Source organism: Chelonoidis abingdonii, chromosome 1 (assembly GCF_003597395.2).
Source record: "Chelonoidis abingdonii isolate Lonesome George chromosome 1, CheloAbing_2.0, whole genome shotgun sequence".
In the NCBI taxonomy this organism is placed as follows: Eukaryota; Metazoa; Chordata; order Testudines; family Testudinidae; genus Chelonoidis; species Chelonoidis abingdonii.
Window position 1 is genome coordinate 207,126,354 of NC_133769.1, and position 19,136 is coordinate 207,145,489.

General features: G+C 43.1%; 1 protein-coding gene across 1 annotated transcript in view; it reads left to right on the forward strand.

Moving 5' to 3' along the window:
- The window catches only part of IGSF5 (immunoglobulin superfamily member 5), a 43,942-nt gene extending 25,675 nt beyond the window's left edge, over positions 1-18,267 (forward strand). The window contains exon 8 of the mRNA XM_075062136.1: positions 16,945-18,267. Within this exon, the coding sequence (XP_074918237.1) occupies positions 16,945-17,040 (96 nt within the window). The 3' untranslated portion in view covers positions 17,041-18,267. The remainder of the gene's footprint in view (positions 1-16,944) is intronic.
- The last annotated feature ends 869 nt before the right edge of the window (positions 18,268-19,136 follow it).

Below are 19,136 nucleotides of genomic sequence, written 5' to 3' on the forward strand. Positions count from 1 at the left end.
CCCACTCTGACTTTAGGGTACAAAGGTTGGGACCTGCATGGACATTTCTAAAGCTCTATCATTGCTTAGATCTGGCTTAACTCTGCCACCATCCAGAAATTCTGTGTCTGGACACTTCTGTCTCCCCCCCGTCCCCCCCCCAATAAAAACACCTTCTCTCCATGGGCAAGCGCTTGAAAGGCTTTACCACCAATCTCCCTTGAGTTCAACACAAATGCCAAACCCCTTGGTCTTAAAACATACGGAGAAATTAACCATCCCCACTCCTTTCGCCCCTCGCCCAACCCTGTGAGTCCAGATCCATCCCTTGAACTCTTAACCACAAGGAAAAATCAATCAGGATTCTTAAAAAGAAAGCTTTTAATTAAAGAAAGAGAAAGAAAAGTAAAAAAAAAATCATCTCTGCAAAATAGGATGGGAAATACTTTACAGCTGGTAATCAGATTTTTTATATAGCCCATAAGGAACCCCCTCTTAGCCTTAGGTTAAAGTTACAGGCCAACCGCAGGTCCCACTTTCTCTTCGCCCCCAACAGGCCCTTCCCCGTGCGCCCCCCACTCCCTCCTCGCCTTGACTCTGAGCTTCCTATCCCTTTGCCCCCTGAGCCGACCTGGTTTTTCGCACCGTTTGCGCAGCGACTGGCTCCATGTGATAAGGTCCTACAATCTTCGTCCCCCGACGCCAGACACAACAACACAAACAAACACAACACAACAAACAAAACACACACAAAACAAGAACAAGACAAAAACACACAAAACAACCCACACAACAACAAACAACATAATATACACAATAATACACCAACACCAAAAAAAAAAAGAAAAAAACAATAATATAAGCAACAGAATACTACATATAGAAAAAAAAAACAACATAACACACAAAAAAAACAATAAATACAATCAAAAGAAAAAGATACTATAAATGACGCGTCAGACTGTACAGACCAAGAGTTTACTGGCTTCTTAACCTATCTATATACACCTACAACATAGGAACACAAAACCCTTAAACCTAATACCATGAATTTAATAGAAACCCACCCAAAATACTACACCACCCGACAACGAATCAGTCGGATACAAACCACCAATGGCGGGTGATAGAACCATTCTCCCTAGAACTAATTAGCACCAACAGATAACTCTAAACAATACACTTTACAATTAATACTACTAATTATATAAACTACAGATTTTTCACATTTTAAGCGACAATTTAACCAGTTTTGTCTCTGGCGGAGACTTTACGGGGAGACGTGCACTCAGCTTACTTTCGTTAGAAGCTCTTGACATTGTGTTGAATTTTGAATTTAAAATCTTGGAGGAAGATTTCTTAAAAACTCCACTGAAGAGGTATTTGTTGTTTCCCTTGGCAGTATTAAGCCACTTTAGCGCAGCGTGCGTCGCGTTTGTACTGGAAACGCCATCCCCAAATTATGGGCGTAGCTTTTCCAGGGCAACACCAAGGCTAGCATTCTTTTTCCACTGATTGGACCAGTGGCTTTCCCTCTCACGGACAGTTTCTTGCTGAGAAACGACGACAGGATTTGAAAATTCTAGTTTGGTCCTTCCTGCATTAAAACTGCTCCTATACCAGGTACTGGCGCTTAGGGTTTCTGGGCCTAGGTTGGGACATTCGCCGCCTGCGCGCAGGGTCTCGTGGCTCCGCGGCAGCTGCGCAGGCCACCGGAAGCGCGGTCCTACCCTGGGGCCAGATTGGGGGGGCGCCTTGGAGCGCCGGAGCTGCGCGGCTGGCTCACTTAGACCCTGGGAGGCAGGGGCGGCACCCTGGCTGCTGCGGTCACTCGGCGCCGGCTCACGCGAACCCCGGGGGCAGGGGCAACCCTGGGCTGCCGGGCTTGTCGTGCGGGCGGCGGCCGGCCTCCCTGACCCGGGGGGCAGCCCTGGGCTGCCAGGCATGCGCCGGCCGTTGACTCCCTGACCCCGGGGCGGTGGCGCCCTGGGGCTGCTGGGTCACGGCTGGCGGCTCACTGACCCGGGGGCGGGGGGCGCCCTGTCGGGCTGCAAGGCACCGGCGGCGTACTGACCTCAGGGGCGCGCTGGACTCGGTTGGCGCCCTGACCCGCGGGACACCTTGGGCTGCCGGGCGGCAGGCAGTGCTGCTGCTGGCTGCTCCAGGCTATCTCCAGCAGCACGGGATAACCATGTCAACCATTTAAAAATTTTGTTGGGGGCACCACTTTTTGGCGCCCCAAATTCTTGGGCCCTAGGCAACGCCCTAGTCTTGCCTAATATGGTTTTGCACCGCCCTGCCTATTTACCACGCTTAGACGCATCTGTGGTTACTGAATGGTTGTCAAAGTCTGGGAGCCACTTAGCACAGGGTCAACAAAAGTTTGTTGCTCTTAGCTGGATTTTAAAGGCCTTCTTGACATCATCCAGTTCCCACTTAACTGCATTTGGCTGGGTCTTTCTGGCAGGTCGGTTAGTGGGCAGCCAATTTGACTGTAGTGTGGTACAACATCGCTCTGTAATATCCGCGCCAAGCCTAAGAGTGATTGGACCTGTTTCTTTTGACTATTTGGGACAGGCCACTTTTGCGATGCCATCCCACTATTGGCCTGTAGGTTTTATGTTCCTTTGACCCATTCTTTGGATGTCCAAGTTGTAAGTCACTCTGTTTTTGGGCCTATTGACACTTTTTAGCCTTAAACAGTTCCTGCCTGCCTTGATGCGCTCGAAGACTTTTTCATAGTGTTTCAGGTGTTCTGCCCATGAATCAGAAAAACATGGCCCGTTTCATCGAGCGTTAGGCATACTGCCATATTCTCCCAATCCGCTTAAGGAGACCATCTGTATAGTCTTTGGACCTGGTGGCGAGGTGCATTTTGCAGCCTTGAAAGGGAAGCACATTAAATTAATACACCCCTGCCGATGGCTGCTGAAGCTGACCTTTCCTGGCGGTCATCTAGCGTAGTATGCATCATAAGTACCCTTGGTTAAGTCTAATGTAGAGATGAAACATGGGCAAACGTACCATTTCTCACCATAGCGTCAATCGGTGCGATGGCATTGACTAAGTTGTTATGCTTGTTGCGGACGAGATTTAACGGAGACTTTAGCTACGGTAGTCCAACCAAACCGCGATTATTTAAACCCCTATACTGGTAATTCTGGGCAACTGACTCACTGGAGGCTATGCCATCACTTGGTCTAGAGGGGCGGTTATATACCCATCTGGGTCGCATGTTTGAATTCTCCCAGTTCTTATAGCAGCTTGGGCATGACGGTGAGACACCAGTAGGGTGGGATTGGGGTAAGTCATTACCTTATGTCATTGGAGTGCGTATGCCCGTGGTCCATTCCTGGGGTGGCTGAGAATATTAGCGGGCGAAACTAAGAATGCACGCTCCTCTGATCTGTTGCGTGCTGTAGTACGATTCCAGGGTTGGCGGAGAGTTCACCTCTTCCACGCCTTCGCACCACATTACTCTTCCTCGTTAGTCGATAGACCACCTTCCAGGCCACTCAAACAGCATCATCTCAGCGCTCGTGGCGCTGTAAACTGACAAACATTAAGTTCTCTGAAATTAAACTGGCTTTGAGAATTAACATGGTACCGTTTAGGCATTTGGTTACGAGGTGGGGAATGCTATGAGATTATTAACAGCTTCCCAGGCACTCTTGGACCGGCTGAATGGCCCTTTCCTCTGACGCTTTCCATCGTATGGGCCTGTTGCGCCTTCAGACATAACTGGTTCCCCTACTTGCAGAACGGTCTCTGGATGTTTATCATACCAGGCCTTTGCTCTTCCCTGAGCATCCTTTAGGTTTTCTTAGCAAGGGCTAAAGCGTGTCGGAGGGTGTTTGTAATTGCTCACAAAGTCTAGAGAATGTTAGTCCTGGAGAGGCTGTACCCCTCCCTTGCTGCTTCACCCAACTGTAATGGTCCTTAACTCATGCCATACCAAGTTTGAAGGTGAAAACCCCAAAACTGGGATGTACAGCCCTGTAGACAAAAAAGCCAACTGCTCAAACACTAGGCCCCAATCATTGGAGTGTTCATTTACAAAATTACGTATCATGGCCCCAATAGTTCCATTAACCTCTCCACCAGCGCCAATTGGTTTCATGGTGGTAAGGTCGATGGGTCTGGCAACCAAGTGATCACCGCCATGACTCTTCCCAGACTTTTCATGGTCCTGTTCATAAACAGATAGCTAAGGCGTTATGTCTATTTCACCTCGCAAAGGAGGGTAAACCAAACACCTGACATAGGACCAATCATGAAACCGGATTTTTTTCGAGCTCAGGGATGGATGTGCAGGTCTGATGTCTTTGTCTGGATCTCAGCTATGAGAGGGGGTCTTTCTATCAATTCAAGCTCTATCTTCAGTTTCAAAGTTGTTGAGTACAAAGGTAGAAAAAAGGACTATCAGATCGTACTTCGTTTTTTTTTTGTCTTACATTGTGTGTCAGTCTTGCCTGGACTGTTAAATTGGATTATCGTTTTTCCGAATAAGGGCGCTCTATATTATTACTTTTTCTTCTTAAGTAATAGCCCTGTGTATTTTTCGTGCCTTGCATGGCCAGAGATCATGTCATGTGGTTTTTTCTTTCTTTTTATTTTAAGCTTTCTTTTTAAGCCCTGTTTTGAGTTTTTCTCTGGGTTAGGGCTAAGGAACGAAGGGAAGGGAAAATTCTCTTTGTGATTGAGATTCGTAGGGTGATCTGAAAATCAGGTGCAGCCCAGGGACGCGGTCATGGGCGGAGTAAATTGCCTCTCTGGCTTTCTGCATTTCAGGAGTTTATAGTACAGCTACGCCAGGCTCAACCCAGGATGGGGAGCTGGCCGGATGAGATAAAGAGGAGGGACAAGGGATGAGGAGTTGTTTCCCTTTGGTGTGAGACTCCAGTGCCTCTGCGTCTTTCGGGGATCCCCCAGGGGGAAGGTTTTGGGGGAGCCAGAGTGAGCCAAACCCTGGAATTTTTGGTCTGGCTGGTGCAGCCGATATCAGATCTAAGCTCGGTAATTAAGCTTAGAGGGTTCATGCTAGCTTACTCAGGTTTTCTAGAACGCTAGCGTGTCACATTCGTGAGTAGAAACGCTATTGACAGGTCCCTGCCAGGAAATTAGTTCGCGAATCTGTAAGAATGTTGGAGGGCAGCCTACCCTGCCAAAAATGTCTGCTAAGGCATGGCACACAGTTTTTAGCCCTGTGTTTGCTTAGAGCTACTGCTTCGACCATCGGTAGCAAAATCCATGAAAGGTCAGTATGTACATGCTTTCCTTCTGGAGGTCTTTTTTTTATCGGGAAAAGGACCCAAATCCACAGCTCCACGCTGAAATGGGGACCGTGCGAGGTTTATACTGGGAGTGGCGCTGGAGAGGGGCTATGACCTGATCTTGGGGCTTCCTCCACCCATTGCCTTACCTCACAAGACTGGAACATATCGCAACGTCCTTGCCCCTTCCTCCCAGTGGAAGGACTTCCCCAAATGGTTCTTCCTGGTTCTATTCTCACCGAACAGCCTGGACACTCGGCTAATGATCATGAATAAACTCAAAAGCTTTACCCGAGGTACTCGTGAAACTACCAACTCGTCTTTGAGGACGCCCAGTCTTCTTGGTGCCAATCCACACAAGAACGCGTCTCCTTGTATTAACAAAGTCCCTGTTCTACAAACAACTGGGATAGTGTTAGAAGAGCTGAGGAGCGCGGTTGGGCTACTCCTGTGCTGGCTGATACCCAACTCTCGAAGATGTCTCACGCTCTCTACTCAGATGGAATGGTCCCTTGATGGCTGGGAATCAGTTCCTCCTAAGACTGTGACTTGGGCCTGGTCCTCCTCGGAAGTGGTAGCTGAGTTGGGGTTGTTTTCTGTGATGGTTGAACGCTTTCTGCTGAGAATGCCACTATGGATATTTCACGCTCTGGCTGAGCCTCTTGGGTACGGTGTCTGCTGCTTCTGCCAGTTCAGGCCCGCTGGTGCCCTCTGGCGCTGGAGTTGAATACTGGTTTTGCAAGCGCTGGGAGTCAGTGAGCGGTTCTGGTGCTGGTTGCTTTTCCAGTTCCAGGTTCTGGACTGGATGCACTATGGCTGTTTGCAGTATTTGGGGGATCAGTTTTCCACCCACCTCCGGTCTGGGTTTCTGGTAACACGTGGGGCCCTTGTATGGACGCTCAGGAACAGGTGAGGCTGTGGAAGCGTTGGTTTGCCTCGCCTCGTGGACCTATTCCCACCCTCTGGCAGCATTCACATAGTTGGCATCTTCCTACAATGTGATAGGTTTGATCGGGATAATTGTTCGATAGGGAACTGCAAAAGATCCACATTCCTGACCCAGCCCTTATACTGGCAGGAACTAGCGTTAGGCCAGGTTAAGATTTGACGTAATGGCGTGAATTGTCACTTGGGCCTCTGAGTTTGATGAATTTGGGTTCCACCAAGGCCATATGGTGGATAGGTGGTATCACTTGTGTGCGCCCCAGTGTCCCTCCAGTGCGATAACCTTCTTTCCGACCACTCTCAAGTTTTCCCTTCGCTCAAGGATTTGAGAGGCATCTGTGCGGAGTCTTTGGTGTGATTGTAGTGTAATGAACTGCAATGGGTGGGTTCTTGGGGTAGTTGGGCTTATATGTCCAGTTCATTACTTTAAACATCGCCAGCCGACTGTCACTAGTCGAGTGGGGTAAGGCTGGTGATGGTGGGGACAATAGGGTGTCTGGGCTTTTCTTGGGTTGTAGTGGGTCTTGGGTTTGCCCGTGATAGGGTTTATTTTCGGTTTGTTCCCTCTGATATTCGTTCCTCTTGCTGTAGCTTTTTCTTTTCTGCCATTTCCACCCATCTGGCTCCAATTCTCCCTGCCTCGGGGTTACAGTTTTGGGCTTCCCATCTAGGATGTACCTTTCTATTTCCTAAAGGCACACCCTCTAAGAACTGCTCCATTGCATTAGGAAGGAAAGCTCTTCCAGAGATTTAGCACTTGCTCCTGATATCCAGGCACCAATTCTTTCCAATGCAGGTAGGCGTGTCAGGGTAATGACAACATCTGGTTTCCACCTTAGGCTCTGAACTGCCGACGGGCATGGCTCAGGTGTTAGCCCTTCGGATTCTGGCCTTGGTTTGAAAAAGTTCATAATCATGCATGTGTTCCTTAGGCATTTCGCCGCCACCTCTGCTAAGGCCAATGAGTGTTGGCCTCAGCTCTTTCATGCACTGGTTTGTAGGGATGTTGTCCCATGGCAGGCCCCTTTCGAAATTTTCTAAGAAGCCCTCAAGTATCAGTCACTCTGCCTTGTAGGTGGGAATTTCTGGGATGGGAACATTACCTGGAGAAGGGTTGTTAGGGTTGGTCTACATGCGGCTTAGCCTTTGCTATTCCAGAGCCTGCGGTGCCCCTCCTCTGATTTCCATAGCCCTCTTGTGGTTCAGCCTCTTTGGCTTTTTTCTTTTTTTCTTCCATCTCTCTCTTTCTTTTCATCGTCCATTTCTTTTTTGTTTTCATCTCCATCTCTTGTTTCTTCATCTCCATAGAAACCTCTTTTGAGCAGACCTCCTCTGGGAATCTCTCTTGTTATTAGTTCATTTGACTCTTATGTTCGTTGTCTTTCTTCTCTCTCTTAGCCTAGCCATCCAGCTGTAGTTTATTAGTTGCTCCATTGGTACTCATTTTCCTGTTTTCTTGTGCTGGCCACACTCAGCTCAGGGCTGCTGGTTAACAGAGACTTTCTAACTAGCGACCAAGAGGTAGAAAGAAAGAAAACAATTCAGCTTGTAAATTCCTTTTGCCGGCTGTTTGCTCACAGCTTGAAGCCTCATCTTAACAAAGACCCTTGTTAAAAAACTTAACACCTCTGCCTTCAGGCTGCTTTTCAAGCAGCTAGAAAGGAGAAAAAAAATCCTATTGGCTTTTGGTTCCTAAAAAATCCCACCGCTGCTACCATGTCAAGGTTCCTTCCCCACTCTGAACTTTAAGGTCCAAAGGTTTACATCTACATCAGTAACTGCAGGCACGTTCTTTTACAGAGGTCAAAAATTACTCTGAGGATTCAAACTTTTTGTAATGGTATTTTACAATATGGTGAGAGAATGTTTAGCAATCTAACCAATGTCTTGGTCCTCCACAGTAGAATATGGTTTCACATGATGTATAAGTTTCCCAACAGGATACTTTGTGTATCTTTACAAACTCCAGAAATCCCACTTTCCACTGTCTCTTCTGAGCACGGTGGCCACGGCTAGATTCCCAATCTGAACACAACAGATTGCCCCGTTAGCCCTTTGGCTTCTCAGTACACCTCTGCATGTCTAACTTATATATGGTTGATTACAACAGTTTTAATATTTTATAAGGAAGCCTTTCCAGAAGAGACGGTGGCTTTGCAATTTGTGGACTCAATCTATGACATTATTCTCAAACATGGTGAAAGATTCCCCCCCCAAAACCTGCTTTCTTATAGTCTTCCCTTACAGATTCAGAAACAAGGCTTCCTGCCAAAAGATTGGCCACATTTGAACACTGACTGATCAATTATTGCAGGTACCAATATGTCACACATGTTAAACACTGGGCTGCTCATTCAAGATATTAAATGTCTTGTCAACCAGGAAAAAAATCAGATGGCCAGCCATATAATTGCATTTGTTCTTGGTGGGTGATTACTGTTCAACCAAACAGCATGTTCAGTAGCCCCCTACGCTCCTGCCACTGCAATCCCTGGCACAGGCATCTATGATTCTTGCTTGTCGTTCTCTGTCCAGGTTCAGCAGACACTACCGGTGGCTCTTCTTCTTCCTTACTCTATTGCTCTTCTGGGTATTTTAATAGAAATGAAAAAAGGAAAGGGAGAGGAATTATATGAAGAATTGTTTCCACATTCCAGGAGGATATGGGAGTGAAGACCGCAGCACCTGGCTCACAGTCCCTGGATGATAAAGGAGGATGAGTAAACATCTGGGCTTTTGGTAATCCTTCCATGAAGGACAGGTGAGGGGAGTGAAGAACCTAGCTTCCAGCTCTTCCTCCCTGGAGGAGAATGAAGAGTAAATGAACACACTTGCTCCCCCTCATTGAAGGAAAGAGAATGGGAACTGAAGACCCAAGTACTTATCTTTCCATCCCTGGATGATGGAGGAAGGGATTGAGATCTCTGTGCTTGGCTTCCTTGACACCCCGAGGAATCAGCAGAAAGAAGAACAGAAGCAGCAGTGGCAGCAGGAGATGGGCAGGGTTTGATGACAGAGCTTCATTTTCAAATGGTATTCATGCCTGGAGAGATTGACTCTAATGCAAACACAGTCACTGAGAATGAATAGAATCTGAATCCAAATATTAGCATTTTTCCTAGTCAAAACTGTATGTGTGCTCTAATAGTGTTGTGAGTACTATTATGTTCATAATGTACTCACTGCAGTGCAAATAAAATAGTGTGCAGCCATCAGAAATATCATACCCATAGTACTGACATCTTAGGAGGACTGAGAGAAGGTCTTGCACATTCAGGCACTATAGGGCCACAAATAGGATTGCTCTGACCTTTATGTTTGTCTTCAACTCCTTGTGGATTCACATGTACTGATCTAGCCACAAACATGTTGGCTATCTATCATCATGTGATGATTCAACGTGCATTCTGATCATAACCTGCTTCCTTTTCTCATACAGATCTCAACACATGTAAGGTGGCAGTCAACTCAGGTCCCCAGATCATCGCGTTCTCTTCCGTACCACACTTCCATTTCACCCGTGCATCATCTTAATCACCATAGGCAGCAACCTAAGACACAAAACTACAAGAAGCAGCAAATAAGGACCCCTTACTTAAGGATCATTTACCCCAGGACCCTGCAATCCAGAAGCCAACATCCACATACCAGGACCCTGTACCACCACAGACATCAGCACCCGAACACTGGGGCCCGACATCCCAGAACTCAGCAACGAAAAGGTCAGCATCTACAAACAAACAAACAATCACTCAGAAGTCAGCACCCGCAACCCAGGATCCACCAGCCCCAGGGGCACCAAATCAAGAACCAACACCCTCCTGTCAGGACCAAGCAATTTGGAGGTCAGCAACCCCAGTCAAGGACTCAGAAATCCACAGGCCAGAACCCCCAGCTAGTGACTCAGAAACCAAAGGATCCTTATCTGTAATCCAGGAATCATCAATCCAGAGGCCAGCAGCAGCAACTCAAGATTGAACAAACCTGAAGCCCTCACCTGAACCTTAGATCCATCAGTCTAGGAGCTGCCCCTGTGATCTGCCATACCACCAAGTACAGCGGCATTACTTTTGTTTTTACAGACCTTGTACCTTTTGTTTTGCTCCTTCTTCCAGATTTGGAAATTGTTGGTTTTGTCTCCCCTTTCCTCCATTATAATCAGGAAGGTTTTGGCTGAGTTCTTCTTCTTTTGCATTTCCTCCATTATTGAGTTCCAGGTTTGTGTCTTATTTCCCTTCTTTAAAATAAATTCCTTGTGTTTAGCATATTGTAACATTCTGTACTGATTGATTTAAACATTTCTTCTGTACAGTACATTCCCCAGCCTGCATGGAAATTAGATGCAAAGTGTTAGGCATCTAGGGCCTAATCTAGCACACAATGCAGCCAGTAGAAAAACTCCTATTGACTTCAATGGGCTTTGGATCAGGCTTCTGATTAGGATCTTAAACCATGTTGACATCAAATTTGGCATTTACTTTTCAATGCTTAACAAGGTGCTATTCTAAATTACTAGATGGGATTTGGCACCCAAGATTTTGTTTACATAGAAATCCTTGCTCCCTACCCCTTGGAGTAAAGCACTCAGGAACATACAGTGTCTCTTTACATAAACTGGCAACATAGAACAACACAGACAACAGCTGTCATAAATTAATCTAATCAGAATAGAAACTAATGTAAAATGTTCATAGACTATGAACACTGGTTCTTTCGCACAGCAACTGCACTGATCAATTCATACCATAAGCAAAAGATTTGGCAAATCATCATAGGGAAAATTAATGCTGTAGCATTTATCAGTTTAAAAATGATATAAATATTGAGCTAAGGAGAAAATTGCCAGCAAGCAGAAGACGAGGCTAAGGCATCTGTCCAGAGGTACTGGAAAGTCTCCACTGTGAATATATTAGCTAAGGAAAGGCCACAGGAAGATGAGAGTTGCAGAATTCTGTTTAATTGAATATTTTGTTACTGTCAGTTATGATAATGAAGTGTGCTTCTTGTTCCCAGTCACAGGAGTAAGCTATGGACCAAATTTATGCTTTGGGACTAAGATACTCTCAATGCATTTAGCTTTGGTCCTTAGGATTGATTCACTTTCTTTGACGCACTGATTTCAGTCCTACATGGCATGATGCAAAGTCCACACAACTGAAGTGCTTACATTGACATCAGTGCATATTGGGTCAGGACCACAGGTTTTTTTTGCCCCAGTAAGGGCTATAAGGGTCAATTGTAAAGATGCTGAGCACCCTCGGTAAGGTAATGAGCTCCTTCAATTCCCCTTGATTTCAACAGACATTGAAAGCACTCAGAACCTTGCAGGACTGGGTGCTCTAGTAAGCCAGCCCCATAACTGGCCCACTTAATATACCATAAATGTCTCTGATAGACAAGATGATCATTTTGTAAAATCATCTGTATATGCAGAGTGGACCAAATCCATCCTCAGCATAAGTCAATTAACCTCAGTAGAGCTACAGCAGGCTTGGATTTGGCATAATATCTGCAGTCCTTATTTTTTAATCTAACATGAGTCATAGTTCCAATAATGGGGAGGGATCTGGTTTTCATTCTAACTACTAAAAATGACAGCATATAAATTAGAAATATTAGTTAGTTGCGGTTATGGTTTTATGATGGAATGAGGCTGGGGTAGCGGCTACACTTGTTGCATTACATGTAAACCACATAGGGACTCTGTGGATTGTTTGAGAAGAAAAACTGCACTATCAAAACTGAATTAAAAGGCCAATAAAACAGAAATACAAGCCATGACAGCAAGTAACTTCACATTTAAGGGTGAAATGTACCTTTGAGTATGTCCTGTTATGATGTTCATTGGCCAGTGAATCTTTATTAATAGGACAAGAAATGGACATGACACATTTGAAGAAAAGGCAGTTCCAGTTAATAAACGCAATGATGATTATTTTTCCCAGATGTCCAGGCCGGAGAGCAAGATTATATGATCTTGTTTTAGGCATGTGCGGGGAGTGACTTTGGGTGAGCAGGAGGGTATGGCTGATGGTGTTACACAACTGAGGGTATGGAGGCAGTCTGTTCTGTGACATGATTTTTATCATAGTGGATGTTGTGATATGGTGCATTTGAATTGCTTTTTTGCTGATTTATCCATTGAAATAAATAACTAAAATAAAATTTGGAATTAAAAGAAACAAATGTGGGTAAGTAACCTTGAAATCTAAAACAAACAGAAGATGTCCCCTGATCTATCAGCTGGCTGACACTCAGTCCCACCTCTGGAATGCATCTGATTGGAAGAACTTCCAAAGAGGTCCCCCAGTCAGCCTCTTTAAAGACACACTACGCATTCAAGCAAACAGACTCCTCTCACTGTAAGCCAAGCCATAACAAAGGCCTGAACCTGCAGGTTAAATCCCCACTGATTGCAGGCAGAGTTTTGCTTGAGTAGGGACTGGGCCTCTAAGCTGTGTGCTGCCCAGTAGCTCCAGCTGTGAGTACAGTAGAGTGCGTCAAGCAAACAGACATGCTTGGAAACACGCCTACTATATTAATTTCAGCAATTTGTTCTAATGCAGTTGGAGGTGGAGCTTTGGCTGGGTAACATAGGCAGGGCCTTCAGCTCATCTCACATTTGCATAGCATCTGGGTCTGAGGAGCTGCCATCTGTCAAATCAATTTGAAGTTCAAACCTCTGTTTCATAACAGCAGATGTGTGCACATCATTCATCTACTTGATGTCATATAGGAATTAAAATGACTACAGTGTGCTTGTACTAGCTGAAATCTTTCTTTCACTGATTAAAGAAACACAGTTAAAGAATTAAACCCTGAAGTGAGCTGCTGCATGCACCAGTTTTATCCTTAGCTTCATCCATGGACTACTACTTCCTTTTGTGTGGCTAAAGAGCTGTAATAGACAGAAAGACTGATTTAGTATCCAGTTCCTCCCAACCAAGCCAATGTGATAAGAAAGGCTTTATGCTTTTAATAACCTTGAGGGCAGTTGATAAATCAGCATGTGTGGTTTTAAGCTTTTTACTGACAATCATCAATGGATAAAGAATTTCATGCTATGACTGCAGAGAGATTTAAAGCTATGAAGAAGGAATTCTACCATTTTGCTTCATATTTGAAGAGGGGATCATTGTGACCATCTAAGAACATTGATAATACAGCATCAGATACTTCAATAAATGAATCAAGCCTCACTGTTGCTACTTCTTCTCCCCCCAGCACGTTAGACATAATTGACAATGAAACCATTAATCTTCATGAAGTCCAAGAGGGATCCTGTGAAGACTGGAAACACATATGTGCTGAATTATTCCAAAGAGGAAAAAGCTTTGAATCAAATCAAGCTGAGGGCATGGCATCCATAACACAATGATTGAAATCAAGACGTTACTATTGTGCTCCTAAGTATCTGAATTTCATCTATGAAACTGTATAATGCATCTGATCTTTTTTAATCTTCATTAGGGAATGCTAAATTGCCAGCGGCTAGATAGTACAGCCACAGACTGAGTAGAGCCTCATGGCTGCAGAGGAATCTCACAGACACTGGGCCTAATTCACTGTACTGTGTGTAGGGATTTACACCAGTGCAATGTGGGTGTAAAACTCAGCTGGAGCAGGGTGATAGCCTTTTACACGCACTTTTCATTCACTTGGAACTGGTATAAATGTATACACAAGATGCAGGGCAATACTGAAGCAGGCCCATTGCGCTTTTAGGGACATAATCCCTTTCTATAGTGCCTGCAGTGGGAGTGCACATACTGCCCCAGCCTTTTCTGGGTGGAGAGGGGGGAACTGCAATTGTCCATACCTTTGGATGGGATTTCCAAGGCAACAGGACTCCCCTTCCCTTTCCCTATCTATGAGCCCTAGTACCAGGGCAATCTGGCCATAACATTATTCCAGACTGCCTCTGCCAGTTCACCTTTATTAAAACAGCCACCATCACCAGCAAAAACTGACCCTACTATGGCATTGTCTAATGATGTGGAAAAATTACCACACATTGTGTTTGGATCAGAACAGCCTAAGGCTCTTTTATTGCAAGCATGCAGGGAGACACAGCCAGCCTAGCTGGTCTGTTTAACAAAGGAACACAGAAGCTTCTATAGCTTAAAACCATATTTAGTCAAACACACTTTTCATTCATAATATCCTTTAAAACAGAAAAACAGCTCCTTATTAGGAATACAAAAGCAACAAGCTTTCCTGTTTATTATCAGGTAGTACTTTTGCGGTTAAGGCTCCTAGTGATTACAGTTACATTTCGCAAGACTGGCATTTTTCATTCTTTCTCTCCTGCTCCTTGTACACAGTTATTTTAATCAAAGTTATTTTGGTCAAAGTTTGGGCCTACTCAATTTTCCCTTACACTCATAATGGTCCCAAGCCCTATATCTTACAATAATACTACAGTAATGTTTGGTGCAATTGACTTTTTTAATAAAGTCAAACACAGTGAAATATTTTGATGCAACAAAACTACGGAAATGTCATGGGTCTACACTTTGCTAAACATCAGATTTAAAAAAATACCATATGCTGGGAAAGTTCAGAGCCAGTTTTGAACTATGCAATTCTGTTCTGTCTCTGTTTGAGACTTCATGGTTATTACGTGCAACAAACAAACAAACTGAACCTCCCCATTATAAGTTTAATCTTTTTAATATAATTTATATTAGATGGGCAGTCCAGAATATCTGAGAAGCAGGTGGCTGCGTTCCGCAAACATAACATTTGCCTTCCGATTTTTTCAGCTATATCTGCACCATTTCTTTTATAAATCTGTAAATTTTTCTGCAGGTAGCGATCCTGTACTTTTATTTAAGTGACTTGTCTCAGATGGTCTGACATAATGACCATACCTATAACTGAAGTATCAAGAAATGCCCAATATTGTTTGGCCATAACCTGAACAATTGCTATCAATCAGCTATTCTTCTCATAGGTACCACAGACCAAAGGAAAGATCCCCTGTGCTCTGGCAATTACAAGTGAGCAATGATTCTGCTGGAGGAGACAGGCAAAGTCCTCAGATTGTTGCTAAATTGCAAGAGGCTAAGATCAGCAGGAACCAGCAGAAAGGTCCCTGAAAGGGTCTCTTGAGCAGAGATGGGCCACCCAGTCACTTCTGAAAGCACTACTCACTCTCCATTGAAATAAATAGTTAATAAACATGGGTAAATTTGGCAACTAACATATGTTTTAGTAATGCAGAAGAAAAAAGAAACAGACTCGTGTTTGAAACAGAAGACAGCTGTCTTATGACATGTTCCTGGAATAATTATATTTATCCTGTGGTTTTCTTTGAGGTGCTGGGAGCCATTAAATCCAAAGCTATATACAGAAGCAATACTGTCCACATTTGTTATCTAACATTTCCTTCTATGACCTATTAAATAATTCATATGTACCAGATGCATTATTTAAGATGTTAAATACAGGCAGAATACCAAAAGAACATAGATTTCATGCACTTATACTTTAGACTCAAGCCAACAATAGCTATTCAGTAGCTGAGATCCACTTTCCTCATCTTGGGTATGATCCAAAGCCCCACTGAAGTGAATGGAGAGACTCCCATTGACTTCAGTGGACTTATGGTCAGACCTATTATGAGTCAATCATTGCTAGTCACGCTAGGGACTATACTGGCACACAGATTATTGTCCAGGGTTTAGGGAGCCGAAAGCCAACTTTTTTAGTTCCACCTATTCTGATTTGCATTGTATGCTCCTCAGCCATAGTTGAGGACCTGGGTCATTGGCTATAATTCCCTGATAGTTTACAATTGTGAAACTACATTTGTGAAGTTGCACAATTATAATTTTGCAGTAATTTCTTGTCTTTGGAGCTCCTTAATATGTAACTATTTTTCTTAAACCTCTGTATTTTTTGAGGTTTAACAATCTGAAGCACATATGTCTTGATTGCAGTAGCTGGGGATTTTGAGTCTTATTCTACCTTGTCTTTTCTCTTTCATATGATATTTGCACAGACTCACGTAATTAAGAATGGAAGTCTGTTATACTAACCACAAACCTTCTAGGGGAGGATTTCCAAAAGCGCTCAGCATAGACCTAACTCTGGCTCCACTGTGATCAGTTGTAAAATTCCCATTGCCTATGACGGGAGCAGAGGTAGGCCAATGCCTTTTGAAAATCCCACCCTAAATCAACACTGCAAAGTCAGGTGACCTACCTCTAAAATATTGCTTCCCTTTGGTTGACATGTTTAATATTTTTAATTGTAGTATTAAGAGAACAATGCCAGAAGTCCTACTTTTATTTCAGCTTGTTGAATAGCTTCAGTAAAAAAGATAAGAGAAAGGGTATTTCAACCATTTTTTGCTGAAAAGAGTACAGATTACCAGGGTGTACTAGCAGCTCTCAGACTGCAAATGATTAATTAACAAATGCCAGAATTGTCAGTCTTACAATCAGTGTGTCACATGTGAAACTTAGAATCATAGATTAGGGTTGGAAGGGACCTCAGGAGATCATCTAGCCCAACTCCCTGCTCAAAGCAGGACTAATCCCCCAAATGACTCCCTTAAGGATTGAACTCACAATGCTGCATTTCGCAAACCAATGCTCAAACCATTGAGCTACCCCTTCCCCAATAAGTGTAGTCTTTCTTCCAGATGCTGTTTTACTTTATACTTGGGTTTTGAGTGGGACACTGCATGGATTTCATTCTGATATAATCTAATACATAATTGTTTGTTAATTATCTATAGGTACCTTATAAGCTGCAGCAGAACAGAGTATCACCTCGAAGACCTACTGATTATCCAGTCAACCCAAGGAAAATCAGAAACGTGACACTTGTATAGGAGTTACTACCCTTTGAGGTTCCTGTATCGCTGAAATTTACACCTTTGGATGATTTCCTGCAACACATAAAGATCACCATAATTTCACTTATATTTGAAAACAGGACCATAGATGTATCTATTTTTCATATAATGAACAATTTCTACCAAGAAGAACTAACAATCTTGACTTTAACATACATATTTTCAACAAAATTCTGTATATAAATGATGGACCTGATCCTGTAATAGGATTCAGGCAGGTGCACCTTGCAGAGCTCCACTGACTCCCAAGAAGCTTCCCAATGGCAAGGGGCCATGCAGTGGAGTCCCATGGAAGTCAGTAAGGCTCCAAGTGGGCACAAAGGTTTGCTCACCCAGATCCAATTGAAAGATCAGAGATTATATAAACTGAAGATTTATTAGTCCGGAACAGCAAAATCTATTGCTGGGTAGTATAATGTTGCTTTTATGTTATTTAATTTATACTTTCTGATCATCCCAAGCTCCATCATCAACAAACGTTTCCATTTCTTATTTCCTAATATGAGCCAAGATTTCCAATAGGGCTGGTTGAAGATTTTCAATCAAAAAATTTTTTTGCAAAAAGTATCCATTTTCTAAAGAAAACTTCAACTTTGTCAAAAAAAGTAAACACATAAAAGCAAAAAAAATTATCAGTTTTTGATTGAAAAACAGCTGAAAAATGTTGATTCAGAATTCATGTAGCAATGCCTTATGAGAGCTGAAGTTTGGATGTGTCATTTCCCTGTTCTTCTCTATAAGCTGAGTTCTCTAGCCAGACACCTCTCTTGGCTTACTCTGGCCAGATTGTCTCATGATGCAACACAGTGGCTCATCAAGATGGGAGACTGTGGTGCATCATGGGAGATGCAGTCTGACCAGGAAGCTTGGCCTATAGAGGAAAAATGGGGGCATGATGCACCTGAACTACAACTCACATGAGGCATAAAGTGGCATGACCAAGGACAAAGTTTTGGTTTTCAGCCAAAAATTATGAGATGAAACTTTTTCAATTTTCAGCTGAAAATTTTCACTTTATGATTTTTCACCAAAAAGTTAAAATTTTCCATGGAAAAAAACCCATTTTCTAACCTGCTCTAGCTGGTATATACTCATAACTTTCTAAGTTATCCTGTAATTTATATATTGATATTTCATAAGGACCAGTACTTTTGAATGTTGGAAAGAAGCCAACGCACCAGAAAAAACCCATTTTCTAACCTGCTCTAGCTGACATATACCCATAACTTTCTAAGTTATCCTGTAATTTTTTCATAAGGATCATTACTTTTGAATGTTGGAAAGAAGTGATCGCACCAGAATTATCTCTACAATGATATCCTATGCAACAAAGAGAATAAATCCAGATCCTGAATTGTGGGAAAATTTTGTTTTGCACTCTGAGCATTTTTAATTTAATTAAATTGTGACTACTGAATCCAGATTCTGCATTATTAGTATCATTTTACAGTTAGTCAGATCAAATTCTGATGCCAGTTCATATTTTGACAATCCAGTTATCTACAAAGGTATTTCAAATTCTGGAATACTCCCCCACCTTTTTTCTGTCTTGTCTGTTTAGGATGAGATTTTTCAAATGAACTCTCATTGACCTCAATAGGACCCAAAACATTGACATTATACAGAGATAACATAAATAATTTATATCTAAGAGTCTATGTGTCCTTCCTTTGTATTAACAATGAATTGAGAAAAATCAATATCGTATTGGTATTAGTATATCTGATATCCCTTAATATTAGCGTAGGCTAAAGTAAATCTGTAACAAATCTAAAGATAAAATCCATTTGCAACAAAATGTAGGGCCCAAATCTACGAGAGATCTGCTAGGGGGAATTCCCATTTAATTCCATGATCAGGCCTAAAGTTACACCAATATTCAAACTAAACTGTATCACAGAATAGAAAAATATAGCTTTGGTAAGGCTTACAGTACAAGTGAATGAGTAACAAGCTCTCCTGCATCATTGTATTGTGGTACAAATGTGAAAATTGTACTGAGAAGAAATTTTATTTAACATTTAGAGCTGATTGAAAAATGTCTAACACAACAGAAAATGCTGATTTGATGA